Raw genomic sequence first — 19,674 nt, 5'->3', positions numbered from 1 at the left:
ATCTGGCTTTTAAATAGACTGTAAACTTCTGGAAGGTAGTATGTAACTCTGTTCATTCTTTCATTCCGTCCAAAAATATTAGCCAGCTGCTTTGTTAGAAAATAGTATAAAACATGGCCTATGTCCTTGAAGAGCACACATTCTACTTGGGTAGAAGGAGGAAGAAGACAGAGGAGCAAAGCATAAAGCAAAGTAACACACATAATAAAGGCATTACAAAGTGCTATGGTGACAAGAAGAGAGCTATTAATTCTGCTTTGTGGGAGTTAAGGAAAATTCAGTGGTTACCTTGCCTGTGAATCTGTCATTCAGCTTTCTCAATTTCCTATATTTATTATAGCGTTCAGATATTTTGAACTACCCCTTCAGATACTCAAAAATACGAAATTTAACAATTAATTTCAAATTAGTTGATAAACGTTAACCCAGTAAAGCTTCATCCTTCAAAACATGCTTCCTAAATTTAAAAAAAAAACACACACAAGTTTCCATTGGTGTACATTTGCTCATAACATAAAGAAAGCTTAGTATAGATGAAAAAACTTCCAGATAATATGGAAAGGTCTTTTAATACCCCTCTATAGAAACAATCAAGCCTGTATTCTGTTTCAAGAGGTTTATAAAAAAGTGAGAAATAATTTTTAAAAGGGTTTAGGGGATATTATTTACATCTTTTCTGATGGAGGAATCTAGATTCAGTGAATTTGGGGAAGGGCCTCTTTACATCTATGAGTTGATGACCTTATATGACCAGAACTATGAAGAGTCACAAAGCAAATAAAATCTTTGTCCTGAAAGAGCTTATTTACAATCTAGTTCACACATTCATTGATTTGTTCATTCAATACAGACAACTGAGGAGGAGGTGCTCTCTGCAGGAAAAGAAAACCAGAGAAAAGGCAAAACATTACAAATTTATAACTCAGAAAAAGAGCCAAAGTTAAAGTTTGAGATATAATAATCTCGCTTGCTTTTTATTTTTTATCATGGTATTATATACACAGAATTTACTACTTTAACCACTTTTAAGCATATAGTTCAGTGGCATTAAGTATATTCACATTGTTGCACGACTGTCACCACTACACATTCCCAGAACATTTTCATCATCCCCTATGGAAAATGTACCTACTAAACACTAACTCCCTATTCCCTTCTCCCCTCAGCCCCTGTCAATCTCTCTTCTAATTTCTGTTCCCATGCCTTGCCTGTTTTAGGTACTTCATATAAGTGGAATCATTAATATTTGCCCTTTTGTGTATACCTTCTTTCACATAATGACATCAAGGTTCATCCATATTGTAACATATATCATAATTTCATTCCTTTCAAGGCCGAATAAAATTCCATTATTTGTATATACCACATTTTGTTTTCATTCATTTGCTAATGGACATTTGGTGGTTTTTTTCCATCTTTTGGCTACTGAGAATAATGCTGCTATGGCACATGGTTGTACAGGTATCTGTGAGAGACTCTGCTTTCGATTCTTTAGGATATATATCCAGAAGTAAAATTGCTGGGTCACATGGTAATTCTATGTTCAATTTTTTTGAGGAACTGCCAGTTCTTATACAGCAGCCATACTATTTTACATTCCCATCAACAATGAACACGGGTTGCAATCTCTTCACATCTTTGCTAACCCTTGCTAATTTGTTTTTTATTTTTATATTAGCTATCCTAATGTGGGTAAAGTGGTATCTCATGGTTTTAATTAGAATTTCCCTAATGATTAGTGATGTTGAGCATCTTTTTATGTGCTTATTGGCCATTTGTGTATCTTCTCTGGAGAAATGTCTATTCAACTCCTTTGTATAATTAACTTTGACCACAGTTAGACAACTATCCCTGGGAAACAGTGACAGCATTGTTTTATCAAGTTGAATTAAGTGAAATCCTTCCTTTTGGCCTACAAAAAAGAACAAAGAAATGATTCTCTGTATTTGTTGGTAGTAACAACCAAATAAAAAATGCATTGTGAAGAATGCAACTGGAGCCAATTCCTTAGTGAAAGAGTCCCTAGGATATGGCTAACCCTTAGTTCCTTCCTTTGCACTTTCATGTAAATCATACTTATTGAGAGTACCTGCTGTATTAGTTTCCTATTTCTGCTATAGCAAATTACTATAAACCTCGTGGTTTAAAACAACACAGATTTATTATCTTATTGTTCTGGAGGTCAAAAGTCTAAAATTAAGATCTTGGCATGGTCCTCCTTTTGGAGGCTTCAGGAGAGAACCCCTTTCTTCCCATTTGTCAGTTTCCACAGGTGCCTGCTTTCTTTGGTTAATGGTCCCTTACATCTCTGATCTCTTATTTTTAAATTAAAATTTAAATTTGTTCCAGTTTTATTGAGATGTAATCAACAAAACAACATTATATAAGCTTAGGGTGTACAACATAATGATATACGTGTATATTACGAAATGGTCACCATAATAAGTCTAGATAACATCCATCACATCACGTATACATTTTTTTTTCCCCTTGTGATGAGAACTTTTAAGATCTACTCTTAGCAACTTTCAAATGTACACTATGGTCACCATGCTGTACTTACTTACCTCTTGCTTCTATGGCCAGATCTCCTATTACTGTCTTTTGATTACTGAATTTCTTGCCTCTTCCCTTATAAGGACCCTACTGATTACAGTGTGACCACCTGGATAATCAAGTTCATTTCCCCGTCTCAACATCCTTAATCACATAAGAAAGTCCCTTTTGCCATGTACATTAGCATATTCACAGGTTCTGGGGATTAGGAGGTGGACATCTTTGGGGCCATTATTCTACCACACCTACTATGTGCCTGTGAATTCAAAATCGAAAAATTATAGCATCAATGTATCCTACAGAGATCATTTTTCTCTTAGATTGAACTACCCACCTCGTTTACCAATAGTAAGGAGGCTTTCTAACGTGTTACCAGCCCCTGCACCAGAGAAATAGTGAATTGCAATTTGCTAATATAAACAATCACAAAGACACAGCAGCCCCATTTTTATTACTACTGTTACTGTTTTGGTAAGGAAACACAAGAAAATTAAAGCAGTTTCTCCCATTAGATTAGCCACCACTACTAGGCTCACCAGCACTGCGTTCATAGCGCGGGTAGGGGCAATAAGACCAGGAGAGAGCACTGGGCAACTAAGGACCTGGACGACTCTGGTGAACGACGACCTCTTCCACGTGTTCCTTCCCATTGGAGAGCGGCGGGACCGGCCTCCCGCGCCCGACCCCAGCGGGCGGAGAAGGTGGAGCCTCTCTAGGCCGCAGGGGCCTCCTCGGTCGAAGACGCCCACCGCGCAGCGTGAGAGTTCGGCCCCGCCCCATTCCCGCCCCATTCCCGCCCCATTCCCGCGACACTGGTGGCTCCGCCCCTCCAAGCTCCTTTCCCTCCTTCCGCTCGCTCCGCCTCCGGAAGCCGAGCGTGCCGCTGGGAGCCGCTGGCTGCGGAGCGCGCCGGCGCGTGCGCACGAGCTCTGAACGCCGTGGGCGGCGGGGGAGGCCGCCTTCATCCACGGCCCCCAGGTGAGCCGCGCGTGAGCGACCCCTTCTTCCGGCGCCCGCCAGCTTCCTCTCCGTTCGGGATCCGTTTCCCCTCCGGAGCCGGGGCCGCGGCGAGCGCTCAGGGTCGGTATAAGGAAGAGCGCGGGAGGGAAGGAGGCGCCCTGCCAGCCCTCGGGCGGCGGGTGTAACCACAACGGAGGCGTCTGAGCCGCGGGGCCGCCCGCATCCCCAGCCTCGATGAGCACGGCCTGTCTGCATGGCGCGTTCGGGGTGGCGTGGGGGTTGGGACCAGGGCCGGACTCAGGTCACCAGCGCTCCCCTCCGCGGACTTGAACCTGAACCCTGAACTCTGAGGCGTGAGGGGCTGTCCGTTATCTTCCGCCACCTCGCGGGGTGGGGAGCGGGTGGTGGACGGACCCTCAGTTCCTGAAACACATGTTTACTTGCTTACTTTGGGCCTAGCTTTTCGTGTACACAATCGGTTACCTTTGGATCATATTATGTATCTGACTATAGAAACCTAATGTCACAGTAACAAAATGACAGTTCGAAAAATGCCAATTCTGAGTTGCGTGTTTTCCTGCTGAGCCTTGAAGGCGTTAGTGTTTCTACTGCTGACTCTGCAGGAGTTGCATGAGGGTGGGTGTCCCAGACGGCGTCGCGAATCCCTGTCTTCACCGAGCACCACACAAGGGTTTTTAAGGTCTAATGAACTATCCTCTCAGTTTTACCCTGTCCCAATATGTTGTTACTATTTTAAGTCCGTATTTTTATTATTCTCCAATATAAATGGAAAGAAACCTCACTAACTTTGAAGTAAATATTATCAAGAGGGTTGCTCAGTGGATGAGATTGTTGGATAACTTTTCCATAAATTAAATCATCTGAGCGTTTAAATCCTTAAAATAACGGTATCTGTTGGATATTATCAACCCACATTTAAACCTGAAAAGTTTCCCAGGCACTGGCTCTGCACCCCCACTCCTGAACTGAGGCCACTTAGGGAGGCAGATGCTTACAACTGTTGGGGTCTACATGAACCCTGTAAATGCAGATAAGGGGAGTGTGGTGGGGGAGGAGGGGAGGGTGAAAGAGGATTGTGGGAAACTATCAAGGAAACTAGCTCAGGGTAAAGAGGTGACTTTTTTGCTTACATAGCTATCAAAGAGCAGAACCACTGCTCAATCTTCAGTCTCCTAACTCCAAACTCCTTCATCCGATAACCATTCTTTGAATACTGTTTGTCAGATCCTACTTTAGGCACTAAGAATAGTATAAAGATGAGCTAGCTATCAGGAGTTTCCAGTCTGGTAAGGAGACAGCAAGTCAGGAACTGTTAGCTATGAAGATCAAGGATTTCAAAGAAGTAGCTAATCATGTGACTTTTGGATTTAGACCTAGTTCATATAGTTTTAGTGTTGGGAAAGAACTATCCTTCTAATGTATGACTTCCCTCTACAGCATCCTAGCAAGTGGACATTTAGTCTTTTCTCCACCATTATCTAGTGATCATGGCTCCTAATCTTAGACAGTAGTCCAGTCCATTTTTGAGCAATCCTGTCATTAAACTCCATCTGTTGATGCAAGTTCTACCTCTAGAACTACAAGTAACAGCTCTAAAATCTTAGCGGCACTGCTACTAAGACTAGTGAGATTGAAAAAATAATATAGTTTTTTTTTTAGGTAGAAGAAAAAAAAATTTTATTTCTTTTTGTTACAGATGTTTCTCTTTTCCCCCATTGACACCCTCCTCTCGATCCCACCCACCTCAAATAATATTTTTTAAAGGCTATGACATTATAATGATGTTTTCCATTTAATTCCATCTATGTAAAGTATTAAAATATTTTTAAATCAATAAGTCAACTGGTAATTTAAGGTCTATAACCAAACCAATGGTCCCTGCACCATGCTAGAGGCAACTACTTTGAATATTTTTATCCATTTCTTCCAATATATAATTCCACATATCTAAATAATATGCTTTCATTTTTCCATGTTAGATAGCCTGTCTACAATAAAATCTCTTATACTGGATTCCCTTTAACACAGTAAGACATATATGTATACGCTTCCTTTGTCACCTCCCATATGCGGTTATGTCAGTTTGTGGTTAAATTTTTAGAGGTTTGCCTTCGAGGTACCTGTACAGCCTATGTGTGTGCCGAGGCAGCTCTTACTTTCCATAGAGGCCATCACCTTTCTGCGGCTGCTTCAGTAACTGCAGTGGAGTAGAATAGGGCAAAGACAGGTACTGAAACAGAGAAGTTTGTCCATCTTCGTTGACTGCTTTCACGAAAATAATGTTTGGGCTGACTTAACTAATCTTACGAAGTTTTAACACCATCGTTTCTTATTCTGCACTCTAACTGTACTTAATTTATAGAAGACAGATTTTCCTTAGAATTCACTTAAGTGTCCATGTTTGTGATATGCCTGCCTTGATGATATATTTTGATTTATCTTGTGAAGTGAGCGATTAGACCTATTTTTTGAATTATTGACTTTGGAATTGCTCCTGTAGCCCCATTATCAATTCACTGGTCATTGTCTTTTGGTGGGTTTTTGGGGTCATGTTTCTCTTGATATGTTACCTAAAATTCTCAGTTTGGAAGAACTATGAATTACTGTATAAAAATTAAAAGTATTTTAAAATTACTCTTTTGTTTGATGGTTACATTTTCCTTTTCAGATATATTTGTGCCATTATGGATCGGTTTGATGATATATCAGAAGGTGAAGTGGACCATTCTTTCTTTGACAGTGACTTTGAAGAAGCAGATAAAAGTGAAAATAACTCATTTTTTGACAAGCAAAATGATAACCCTAAAGAGAAAATAGACAAAGATATGGTAAATGTAAACTCGAAATTTGGAATGCAAAGAAAAGAAAATGATCTTATTGAGAAAGAAAAAGATCTTACTGAGAAAGAAAATGATCTTACTGAAAAAGAAAATGAAAAAGAAGAGAAAATTCCTCCAGAAGAACACTGTATAGAAAATGGTAATACACAAACCACAAATTCTTTATCATTAACCACTTCTTCGAGATCAAAAAAACCGTGTGATGCTACAACAGGACATAAAATACACTTGACCATTCCAAATAGAATTCCCAAAATTGTAAAAGAAAGTGAAGATGACTACTATACAGATGGAGAGGAAAGCAGTGATGATGGGAAAAAACATGCCAGGTCCAAGTCAGCTAAACCATCTAGTAACAAAAAAGGCATAAGTAAAAAGTATTCCAAAAGTAGTTCCTTTTCCTCTTTGTCCTCATCTTCAAGTTCAGATGCAGATAGTTCAGATGCAGAATCTGATAATTGTACACCTGATTCATCCCCTTCATTAAAGAAACATCTCTCTGATATAAACCACTTGTCACCAAAACAGAAATATAAACTAGGAATAAAATCAGCAGGAACACAGCCTTCAAGTACTAAACCAAAAGTCAATGACTACACTGAAGAATCTGAAGATACTGTGACAGATGTCACTCCTTTATCAACCCCAGACATCAGCCCTGTCCAGTCTTTTGAACTGGGTGCATCAAACGATCAAAAAGTTAAAGTTAAAAGGCAAGAAAACGTGAGTCAAGAAGTGTATGGAAATGTTGAGGATTTAAAAAATAATTTGAAATCGGCCAAAAAAGGGAAAGAAAAACATGGGTTCGATCTAACCTCGAAATCTTCAGTGTTAGATTCCAATTTAGACCACAGATACAAACAAAAAGCCTTACATGACACAATGGATCTGAATAATCTCTTGAAAGGTAATTTTTCTTTTTATTGAGCTTAAATATTAAATGCTATGAATTGGCATTGATTTTTCTAGTTGATATGTTTTGTTTGGGATAATTGATATTATCATAACTTTACTAAATATTCCATTTTACCATAAAATATCAGATATATCATTATTTATATCATTGCAAAGCTAATCAACTAGGCCTAGAAAAGTGCTTCACACTAATTTTTTTTTTAGTGTCATACAAACTCAAAATGCCTAGAGGGATCAAATGGATAAGATAATTGAAGGAAGTGGAGCCAGATTTTCCCACTTTTGATAGAGACGCTGGCATTAGATCTATTTCACTTTCATCTTTAAGAAAGGTAACAGCACTGAGGTTAAAATAACCTGACCAGTTGTCTTCATACTAGGGAAAGTGGCAAGAATACTGGCAAATGAAAGAATTCAGAGTAAACCGTAGGGTACTATTCAGATTTTAAGTTAAAGGTGAAAGAGCATTGTTTGAAAGTAATTACCTAGTTGATGAAATAGCATAATTCAAGTTTTAGTGGCTTTTAAATATATTTTTAAATTAGAATAATCTTGATAGCTGTATCAATTTTTTTATTATCTACATTTCATTTGAAAGGAACAATACATTCCAGGTGAAATAAACATAGCTTCAGACTTCCTTTGGGCTTGTTAATGTAACTAAAAATATTAGGCTTGCAGGTTAGGTTTTAGGTCTGTTGAAGATAACATTTGTAAGTTATAAATAGGATTCTCTTTGTTTGAAATGTTAGTTGAAAGACCAAATCTTTAGCTTCATGTTTTACATAATGGTGGAAATGTAAGGGCATAAATAAATCACTTATTTAATCAAATATCTCAGTCAGATTGATAAAGTATATTTTGGAACAGTTTTCACTTGTGAATGTTCCCTCTTTTGTAGGTTTGCTTTTTTCCTTTGCTCTGATTGTCCCTATTTAGTGTGTCTGGAACATCAGACTCTCCACATTGGCATCAGCACCTAGTGGCTAAGCCTCCACTATGTATCTTTCCTGATAAAGGTTCATTCAATCTCTTAAAACTTTCAAGATTGAAACATTTTGTTCTTGCCCCTCTGCTTATTTCGCTAACAACCAGAGTGATCTTTTAAAAAAGTAAGCCAGTTCCCCCTGGTTAGTTTGCTCAGCGTTAGCGTGTTGGCCTGTGGACCAAAGAGTTGCGGGTTCTATTCTGGTCAAGAGCACTGGACTGCAGTCCACTCCCCAGCCCTGGTCAGGGTAGTGCGGGAGGCAGCCAGTCAATGTGTCTCTCACGTCAGTGTGTCGTCGTACCCCCGCCCCGGTATCTGAAGATAAAAGGAAAAAATATCCTCGAGTGAGGATTAAAAAAATAAATGAAAAATAAACCAATTCTATTTTCTTAACTCTTCAGTGGGCTTACTCTTGTTCTTGTTAATCCCAACCCAAGGATATTTTTTTCCCTTTTTTTTTTTTTTCCTTAACAGAATGGAAGGGAGGGGGTTTGGGAGGGAGAGAGAGAGAAACATCTACTGGTTGCCTGCCACACACACCCTGACCAGGGCCAGAAAGCGAACCCACGACCCAGGTATGTGCCCTTGAATGGGATTCGAACCCACAACACTTCAGTTCACGGGCTGACACTCTAACCACTTAGCAAAACCCTCCGGGGCTGGTGTTAACTCTTATATTAAAAATAAAATCCAGCCCTGGCCAGTGTGGTTTAGTTGGTTGGAATGTCATCCTGTGCACCTGAAGGTCACTGGTTCGATCCCAGTCAGGGCACGTACCTAGGCTGTGGGTTCGTTTCTCAGAACACTTTGTTCTTAAGGGTCATTTGCACTTACTGTTGCTCTTTTCTTTGCATAGGCTGCATTTTTTTTTTGTTTCAGGTCTCAGCTTATATATTACTTCCTCAGACTTTTTCTTAAAATTCTATCTAGAGTAGCTGCACACCCTTGACCCTTGCTTCTCGGTCCCAAAAGCCTGTTTCCTTCTATCAGAATACTTATTAGACCCTGAAAATAGTGTAGTTTGTTTGCTTTTCTCTCCCATTGGAGTGTAAACAGCAGGGGCAGGATCTTGTTCCTTACTAGAATCCCTAAATCTAGCAAGTATTGGCACATAATAGACAACATTTGCCAACTGAAGGAACTATAAGGAAGCTTCTGTTGTTGCACAGCTCTCATGGTTAGGAAATGTATTTTGTGTTTCACTGAAACTTGACTTTTTATCAATTATTCATTAGTCTAAGATTTGCCATCTCAAATACATAGAATAAGTCTGTGCCTCCTGCATTATAACCTTTAGTATATTTGATAAATAACCTTCTCTGGAAAAACTAATTCTTTAAAAAAAATTTTTTTTTTCCTTTATTGATTTTAGAGAGAGAAGAAATGAGAAGGAGAAAGAGACAGAAACATCGACGAGAGAGAATTGGCCGCCTCCTGCATGCCCCCCACTGGGGATTGGGCCCATAACCTGGGCATGTGTCCTGAATTGAACTGGCGACCTCTTGGTGCATGGGTCAATGCTCAACCACTGAGCCACACTGGCCAGACGGGAAACTAATTCTTTGTCAAGCCATCCAGTATAACAATATTCACTTTAAAATATTCTTATGGCCCTGGCCAGTTTGGCTCAGCGGTTAGAGCATCGGCCTGCGGTCCAGAGAGACCCGGGTTCGGTTCTCGCTAAGTGTAACTCGGTTGCAGTTTGTCCCCGGCCCTGGTTGGTCGTGTGGGTGGCAGCCACTCGATGTGTCCCTTTCACGTCAATTTTCTCTCTCTCTCACTCTCTCTCCCTCCCATTCTGTCTGAACAAAAAATGGAAAAATGTCCTCAAGTGAGGATATAAAAAATAAAATATTCTTAAGGCACTTTCCAGTCTGTAAGATTTTGTATGATTCATCAGGTTCATAACTCATCAAGTTGAGAACTGCATCCCATTTCTTTCAGATTTCCATTTACCATGTTAAAAGTTAAATCAGAAATTTAAATCATATTAATTAGATCATTAAAAATAGTAGTAATAGCCCCGACCGGTTTGGCTCGGCAGTTAGAACGTTGGCCTGCAGACCAAAGAGTCACAGGTTTGATTCCAGTCAAGGGAACGTACCTTGGTTGTGATTCATCCCTGGCCCTTATCGGGGTTGTGTGGGAGGCAACCAGTCGATGTTTCTCTCTCCCTCCCACTCTATTTGAAGATAAATGGAAAAATATCCTTGGGTGAGGATTAAAAAAAAAATAGTAGTGATAAACCCATTATGAATTAATATAAGTAACATGTTTTATGAAACACAACTGTATTTCCAAAATACTGTGATTTTTGCTAATTGCTAATGTGTGCAGAAGATCACTGGATTCTCATATCAGCTACTACATACGACCATTGTAATTTATTGTTTTGGTCAAAGTATATTAAGAAAATATGGTTGCGCCCTGGCCAGTTTGGCTCAGCGGTTAGAGCGTTGGCCTGCGGTCCGGAGAGACCCGGGTTCGGTTCCCGCTAAGGGCACGTACTTCGGTTGCAGTTTGTCCCCGGCCCTGGTTGGTCGTGCGGGTGGCAGCCACTTGATGTGTCCCTTCACGTCGATGTTTCTCTCTCTCTCTCCCTTCCTCTCTCTCCCTCCCACTCTATCTGTACAAAAAATGGAAAAATATCCTCGGGTGAGGATAAAAAAAAAAAGAAAATATGGTTGCACACAGATATATGATTGGAAAATAGAGGAGTACTTTAATAGCCTTTTCAGTTAAGATTAGATATTCTTTGCTACCACACCAATATTCCAAAAGTAGTAGTTTCTTAAATGTTAGCTGCAGTGTGAAATTTGAAATTAACATTAGTTTGTAGTTTATTACATTAAGAATTTATTAGTCTGTCTTACATTTTTAATGATTTTGTAACATGGTAGATGGGTTATTTAGAAAATACTTGTTCACTGAGCTACAAATGTTGACATATTTCATAATACACTACACAGAAATCATAAGTGTTAATATCACTACCAGTCTAATTAGAAAGCCCTTGGGAAGCTGTAAAACTCAAATTTACCAAAAATTAAATTTTTGCTAGAATGCTCAGATTTTTCTTTTTATTGCCAACAAATACTGCCAGTTCTTTTCCTTAAAGTGACAGGGCTGTTTTTTAAAGTTATTTTCAATGCAAAAACTGTGGGGTGGTCCAGATTAAGCCATAATAATTCATCTGATGAGGTAATGCAGACTGCTCACTAATACTTTTTTTTGTGTTAATAATCTGCATCTTAATATATTTGCCTTTTATTGTTGTTTGTTTTTTGTTAATCCTCAGCAGAGGATATTTTTTCCATTGATTTTTTTTAGAGAGTGGAAGGGAGGGGAGGGAGAGAGAGAGAGAGAGAGAGAAACATCAATGTGAGAGAGATACATTGATTGGTTGCCTCCCACACGCACTTCAAATGGGGGGCTGAGGGCTGAACTTGCAACCCAGGTATGTGCCCTTGACCAGGAATCCAACCTGAGACCCTTCAGTCCACAATCTGACACTCTATTACTTAGCAATGCCTGCCAGAGCTATTTGCCCTTTTTATATGTTGAATTTCTACTGCCACATTGTTCTTAATAATTTCTACTGTAATTTATATGTGTTTAATAGTAGCAGTCTAACATTTGGCATTCTAAAGTATCTTATAAAACTTTCTTATGACATTGAGTAAAAAAATTAAGAACATGAATATTGAAAAGAAAATGTTATAGCCCTGGCCGGTTTGGCTCAGCGGTTGGAGTGTCGGCCTGCGGTCCTGAGAGACCCGGGTTTGGTTCCCGCTATGGGCGCGTACCTCGGTTGCAGTTTGTCCCCGGCCCTGGTTGGTCGTGTGGGTGGCAGCCACTCGATGTGTCCCTTCACGTCGATGTTTCTCTCTCTCTCTTCCTCTCTCTCCCTCCCGCTCTATCTGAACAAAAAATGGAAAAATGTCCTCGGGTGAGGATAAAAAAAAAAAAAAAAGAAAATGTTATAGAAGATAAAAATGTATATGACTTAAATGTTTTGTTTCTTCTTTAAAAGATGATCTTGTCTAAATCATAATTTTCATTTTAAGGGTGTGCTGATCTATTTTTTATTTTTAAAAGTACTATTTGAGCCCTGGCCGGTTTGGCTCAGCGGTTAGAGCATTGGCCTGCGGTCCGGAGAGACCCGGGTTCGGTTCCCGCTAAGGGCACATACCTCGGTTGCAGTTTGTTCCCAGCCCTGGTCGGTCGTGCGGGTGGCAGCCACTCGATGTGTTCCTTTCGCGTCGATGTTTCTCTCTCTCTCTCTGTTCCTCTCTCTCCTTCCTACTCTACCTGAACAAAAAATGGAAAAATGTCCTCGGGTGAGGATTAAAAAAAAAAAAAGTACTATTTGATTCCACAAATTATAAGCACCACTTACTCTCCAAGTGAGAGTGAGAAGACACAGGTAACTTATTTTGGGATGAAAACACTTGACTGTGGAATTTTCAGGTTTAAAAAAAGCATCTAATGGAAAATGGTCTGTAATTTCTGAAGTTTTTGTTCAGGACAATCAATGATTATTTGTATTGATTAGGATGACTTCGGATGCAAGAAACAGAAATTCCTAATGAAACAATGTTTCTCACATATTATGAAGTCCATGATAGACAAGGCTTGAGGGTTGACTGAATCAGTGGCTCAAAAATGTCATCAGGGACTCAGATTTTACCACTTTGTTCCCCCAGCCCTGGTGTTGGCCTCTAGGAGATACCTGTATCACTTTTTAGTATTCATATCCAGACATGACAGTGTCCAGAGAAAGGGAAACTGTCTCTTCCTCTGGTTCTCTTAGTACATAGGGAACTTTTTTATTATTATTAATTTATTTTTGTTACAGATGTTTCTCCATTTTTTCCCATTGACACCTTCCTCCCCATCCTCCACCCCACCTCGTCCCCAGCTTTGTTGTCCATGTCCATCGCTTATGCGTACATGCATATAAGTTCTGTGGTTTATCTCCCCCCACCACTCCCGCTTCTGAGGATTGTCAGTTTGTACCCTACTTCCACGTCTCTGGGTCTGCCCTGTTACTCAGACTGTTATGTTCATTATACAGTGATACCTCGGTTCTCGAACGCCTCAGATTTCGACCAAATCGGTATTCGACCAGGAGATTCGAGAAACTTTTGTCTTGGAATCCGAACAAATATTTGGAACTCGAACTTCCGAGATGAGCCGAGTTGAGCCGAGTGGCGTTCATTCGGCCCAGCGCGCCTTGCTTGCGTCATCAGTGTGAGTGCAGAGAGAGAGTCACGCTTTGTGGAGAGAGTCACGCTTTACACTGAATTTAACCCTTAGACATACTGTACACTTTTATTTCTTGTTGAGACTTATGTTTTTCTACATATTATATACAAATTAGGCCAGTAAATAGGCATTTTCTGGGGCTTGGAACGAATTAATCCAGTTTCCATTATTTCCTATTGGGTTTCATTGCTTCGGTTCTCGAACAATTTGGTTCTCGACCGTCCTCCTGGAACGAATTATGTTCGAGAACTGAGGTATCACTGTATTCCACAAATAAGTGAGATCATGTGATATTTGTCTTTATCTGCTTGGCTTGATTCACTTAGGATATTACTCTCCAGATCCCTCCATGTCATCTCAAAGGATAACAGATTGTTCTTTCTTACAGCTGCATAGTACTCCATTGTGTATATATAACACAGCTTTTTTATCCATTTGTCTGCTGATGGACACTTGGGCTGTTTCCAGATCTTAGCTATTGTCAGTGGTGCTGCTATGAACGTGGAGGTACATATATTCTTCCTGATTGGTGTTTCAGGCTTCTTAGAGTATATTTCTAGAAGTGGGATCACTGGGTCAAATGGCAATTCAATTTTTAATGTTTTGAGGTAACACCATATTGTTTTCTGTAGTGGCTGCACCAATCTGCATTCCCACCAGCAGTGTACTAGAGTCCCCTTTTCTCCACACCCTCACCAACACTTGTTGTTTGATGATTTGTTGATGATGGCCATTCTGACAGGTGTGAGGTGATACCTTGTTGTTTTAATTTGCATCTCTCTGATTAGTGATGTTGAGCATTTCCTCATATGTCTCTTGGCCCTTTGTGTGTCCTGTTTGGAGAGGTCTCTATTTAGGTACTCCGCCCATTTTTTACTTGGGTTCTTTGTCTTCCTTTTGTTGAGTTGTATGAGTACTCTATATATTTTGGAAATTAACCCCTTATCTGATGTATCATTGGCAGTGATGCTCTCCCATATGTGGATTCCCTTTCCATTTTGATGGTTGTTTCTTTTGCTGTGCAGAAGCTTTTGTTGTTGTTTTTTAATCCTCACCCGAGGACATTTTCCCTTTTTTTTTTTTTTTTGTTCAGATAGAGTGGGAGGGGGAGAGAGAGAGAGAAACATCGACGTGAAAGGTACACATCGAGTGGCTGCCACCCGCATGTCCCAACCAGGGCCAGGGACAAACTGCAACCGAGGTACATGCCCTTAGCGGGAATCGAACCCGGGTCTCTGTGGACCGCAGGCTGATGCTCTAATCGCTGAACCAAATCGGCCAGGGCTGTGCAGAAGCTTTTTAGTTTGATGTAGTCCCATGTGTTCGTTTTTTCCTTTGTTTCTGTTGCCTTAGGTGATGTATCAGTGAAAATTCTGCTGCGTATGACGTCTGAAATTTTGCTGCCTACATTTTCTTCTAGGATTTTTATGTATTCACGAATCACATTTAAGTCTTTTATCCATTTTGAGTTTCTTGTGTATAGTGTAAGTTGTTGGTCTAGTTTCATTTTTTTGCATGTAGCTGTCCAATTTTCCCAACACCATTTACTAAAGAGGTTGTCTTTACTCCATTGTATGCTCTTGCCACCTTTGTCAAATATTAATTGAGCATAATGTCCTTGATCTATTTCTGGGTTCGCTGTTCTGTTTCACTGATCTATATGCCTGTTCTTGTGCCAGTACCACACTGTTTTGATTACAGTAGCTTTGAGTACAACCTGATATCTGGTATTGTGATCCCACCTATTCTGTCCTTCTTTTTCAAGATTGATGTGGCTATTCGAGGTCTTTTTTGGTTCTCTATGAACTTTTGCAGTGTTTGTTCTAGTTGTGTGAAATATGTCATTGGTATTTTGATGGGGATTTCTTCTAATCCATGAACAAGGTATGTGCTTCCACTTTTTTTTATATCTTTCTCTGTTTTCTTTCAATGTCCTATATTTTCTGCAAATAGGTCCTTTACTTTTTTGGTTAAGTTTATTCCGTATCTTAATTTTTTTGCCACAGTGGTAAATGAGATTTTTTTTTTTTATCCTCACCCAAGGACATTTTTCTATTTCTCGTTCAGACACAGTGGGAGGGAGAGAGAGAGAGAGAGAGAGAAGATATTGACGTGAAAGGGACACATCGAGTGGCTGCCTCCTGCACAACCCAACCCAGGCTGGGGACAAACTGCAACTGAGGTACGTGCCTTTAGCGGAAACTGAACCCAGGTCTCTCTGGACCACAGGCCGACGCTCTAACCACTGAGCCAAACCGGCCAGGGCCTTATTTCTGTTCTTAAGGGAAATGGTTTTAGTTTTTGCCCAATGAGTATGATGTTGCCTGTAGGTCTTTCATATAAGGCCTTTATTAAGTCGACATATGATCCCTCTGTTTCCACATTGCTGAGCATTTTTATCAGAAATGGGTGCTGAATTTTGTCGAATGCATTTTCAGCGTCTGTTGATATGATTATGTGATTTTTATCTTTCATGTTCTTTTTTTTGTTTTTAATCCTCACCCGAGGACATTTTTCCATCTTTTGTACAGATAGAGTGGGAGGGAGAGAGAGGAAGAGAGAGAGAGAGAGAAACATCGACGTGAAAGGGACACATCGAGTGGCTGCCACCCGCACGACCAACCAGGGCCGGGGACAAACTGCAACCGAAGTACGTGCCCTTAGCGGGAACTGAACCCAGGTCTCTCCGGACCGAAGGCCGATGCTCTAACCGTTGAGCCAAACTGTCCAGGGCTCTTTCATGTTCTTTATGTGATGTATCACATTGATTGATTTCTGGATATTGTACCAGCTTTGTGTCCCTGGGATGAATCCCACTTTGTCATGGTGAATAATTTTTTTGATGTATTGCTGGATCCAATTTGCTAGTATTTTGATAAAGATTTTGGCATCTACGTTCATTAGGGATATTGGCCTGTAGTTTTCTTTCTTTGAGTATCTTTTTCTGGTTTTGGAATTAGAATTATGCTGGCCTCATAAAACGAGTTTGGAAGTCTTCTTATTTTTCCTCACTCGAGGACATTTTTCCTTATTTTGTTCAGATGGAGTGGGAGGGAGAGAGAGAGAAACATCAATATAAAAGGAACACATCGAGTGGTTGCCACCCGCACGACCCAACCAGGGCTGGGGACAAACTGCAACCGAGGTACGTGCCCTTAGCAGGAACTGAACCCGCGTCTCTCTGGACCGCAGGCCAGTGCTATAACCACTGAGCAAAACTGGCCAGGGCAAGGAAGTCTTCCTTCTTGAATATTCTGGAATAGTTTGAGGAGAATGGGTGTTAGTTCTTCTTCAAATGTTTGGTAAAACTCCCAGTGAAGCCGTCTGGGCCTGGGTTTTTGTTTACTGGGAGAGTCTTGATTACATCATCAATTTATTTAGTTATTGGTCTGTTCAAGTTTTCTCTCTCTTCCTGGTTCAGTTTTGGGAGATAATGTGTTTCTAGAAATTTGTCCATTTCGCTTAGATTGTCAAATTTGTTGCCATATAATTGTTCATAGTATTTGTTAACGATCTTTTGTATTTCTGTGGTGTCAGTTGTTACTTCTCTTTCATTCCTGATTTTGTGTATTTGGCTTCTCTGTTTCTTGGTGAGTCTAGCTAAGTCCATTGGTGAGTCCATCAATCTTGTTTATCTTTTCGAAAAACCAGCTCTTTGTTTCATTGATCCTTTGAATTGTTTTTTTTTGTCTCTATGTCATTTATTTCTGCTCTGATATTTACTATTTTTTTCCTTCTACTTGCTCTGGGTTTTTTTTGTTTGTTTGTTTGTTTGCTTTCTAGTTCTTTAAGTCGTGAGATTAGATAGTCCATTAGAAATTTTTCTTGTTTCTTGAGGTAGTGTTATGAACTTCCCTCTCAGAACTGCTTTTGCTGCATCCCATAGATTTTTGTGTTGTTGTGTGTTCATTTTCATTGGTTTCCAGGAAGTTTTTAATTTCTTCCTTGACCTCCTCGGTAACCTATTCATTGTTTAATAACATGCTATTTAGCCTCCATGTGTTTAAATGTCTTTGCATTGATTTGTAGTTTCATGCCATTGTGATCTGAGAAGATGCTTGATATGATTTCAATCTTGAACTTGTAGAGATTTTGTTTGTGTCCTAACATGTGGTCTGTCTTTGAGAATGTCCAATGTGTACTTGAGAAGAATGTGAATTTTGCAGTTTTGAGGTGTAATTCTCTGTAGATATCTATTAAATCCATTTGATTTAGTGCTTCAATTACAGTCTCTGTTTTCTTGTTAATTTTTTGTCTGGAGGATCTATCCAGTGATGTCAGTGGGGTATTGAAGTCCCCTGCATAGATTGTATTACTGTTGCTTTCTCCTTTGAAGTCCTCCAGAAGATTTTTAATATATTTTGGTGCTCCCATATTGGGTGCATATATGTTTATCAAGGTTATATCTTCCTGTGGGATAGATCTTTTCAATATTATGTAGTGACCTTCTTTGTCTCTAGTTATGGCCTTCATGTTTTTAAAAATACATTTTATCAGATATGAGTATTGCTACCCCAGCTTTTTTTTCCCTTTTGGTTTGCTTGGAAGATTTTTTTCTCTCTTCATTTTCAACCTATGTGAGTTTTTTGTTGTGAGGTGGGTCTCTTGTAAACAACATATATTTGAGTCATGCTTTGTTATCCAGTCAGCTACTCTGTGTCTTTATCGGAGCATTTAATCCATTTACATTTAAGGTGATTATTGATGTGTACTTATTTATTGCCATTTTTGTTTAGTGTGGTTATATTTTTCTTCCTATTTCTTCTATTAATTACAGCAGTCCTTTTAATATTTCTTGCAGTGCTGGTTTGGTGCTAATATATCCCCTTAGCCTTTTTTTTTTTTTTTTTTTTTTTGTCTCGGAAGCTCTTTATTTGACTTTCTATTTTGAATGATAGCCTTGCTGGATAGAATAGTCTTGGATTCAGATCCTTGTTTTTCATGACCGTGATTATATCATGCCATTCCCTTCTGGCCTGTAGTGTTTCTGTCGAGAAGTCAGATGATAGCCTTATGGGGGTTTCTTTGTAGGCAACCTGTTGCTTATCTCTTGCTGCCTTTAGGGTTCTCTCTTTGTCTTTAATTTTTGGCATTTTAATTATTATGTGTCTTGGTGTAGGCCTATTTGGGTTCTTCTTACTTGGGGCTCACTGTGCTTCTTGAACTTGAATGCCTTCTTCCTTCACCAAATTAGGGAAGTTTTCTGTCACTATTTCTTTAAATATATTCTCTAACCCTTTTTCATTTTCTTCTTCGGGGACTTCTATGATGCAAATATTATAACGTTTCTAGTTGTTCCGCAGTTGTCTTAATCTGTCTTTCTGTTTTTTAATTGTTTTTTCCTTTTGCTTTTTGGATTGGTTTATTTTTTTCTGCCCTTCCTTCTAATTCACTGATCCAGTTCTCAGCTTCCTCTACTCTGCTGTTTAGTCTTTCCAATGTGTTCTTTATTTCTGCTATATCATTCTTCATTTCTTCTTGGTGGTTTTTCATTTCCAGTTGGTTGATTTTCAATGTTTCTATATCTTTACTCATAGTGGTGATGTCCTTACTCATGCTGTTGAGGTTCCTCAAGATCATGGCTCTGAACTCTATCTCTGATAACTTGCTTAACTGCATTTCATTTATCTCATCTTTGGTAGAGGTCTCTTGTTCTTTCCTTTGGGATTTGTTTGTTTATTTCACCATTTTGGCTATCTCAGTGGGTTTTGAAGCCTGCCAAATTTTCCCTGTGGTTGTTGGTGTTCTGCTGTTTGTGGCTCCCTCTACTGGGTTTGGATGAGCATGGGAGGACCCACGTTAAACTCGACTGCCAAGTCTTACTTTCCTGGGTAGATTTGCAAGCCCAGGAAAGGTTCTGTTATCCTCTGCCTTTTTGCCTGGAGACTATTAGTCTCGGTTACTTGAAGAGCCTTGGGTTCTCAGGTAAATGAAAAACTCCCTCAGGTGTTCAGCATAAGAGTATTTCCCGAGAGTGGGGCAGATGCTGGTTGTTACTCAGCTTCAATTTGCGTTTCTCTGGCCCAGCTGGGTGGAGTTGAATTTCCGAGGGGGGTGGGTGCTGCTTCTCCCCAGAGTTCCAGGAAGGAGCAAGATGGCCACCGTCCTACATGGCCACAACTCAGC

The 19,674-nt window shown here is 39.8% G+C and overlaps 1 protein-coding gene across 2 annotated transcripts in view; it reads left to right on the top strand.

Moving 5' to 3' along the window:
• Positions 1-3,475: 3,475 nt before the first annotated feature.
• Positions 3,476-19,674, top strand: part of CFAP97 (cilia and flagella associated protein 97) — a 35,503-nt gene continuing 19,304 nt past the window's right edge. Inside the window, exons 1-2 of one of the 2 annotated variants that reach the window (XM_036250358.1) lie at positions 3,476-3,534; positions 6,206-7,284. In XM_036250358.1, the coding sequence (XP_036106251.1) occupies positions 6,222-7,284 (1,063 nt within the window). In that variant the 5' untranslated portion in view covers positions 3,476-3,534; positions 6,206-6,221. Of the gene's footprint in view, positions 3,637-6,205; positions 7,285-19,674 lie in introns of both variants that reach the window. The other variant, XM_036250359.1, reaches the window with a different exon arrangement.

Source organism: Molossus molossus, unplaced genomic scaffold, assembly GCF_014108415.1.
Source record: "Molossus molossus isolate mMolMol1 unplaced genomic scaffold, mMolMol1.p scaffold_m16_p_9, whole genome shotgun sequence".
Lineage (NCBI taxonomy): Eukaryota > Metazoa > Chordata > Mammalia > Chiroptera > Molossidae > Molossus > Molossus molossus.
This window is presented reverse-complemented; position numbering and strand designations above follow the sequence as displayed.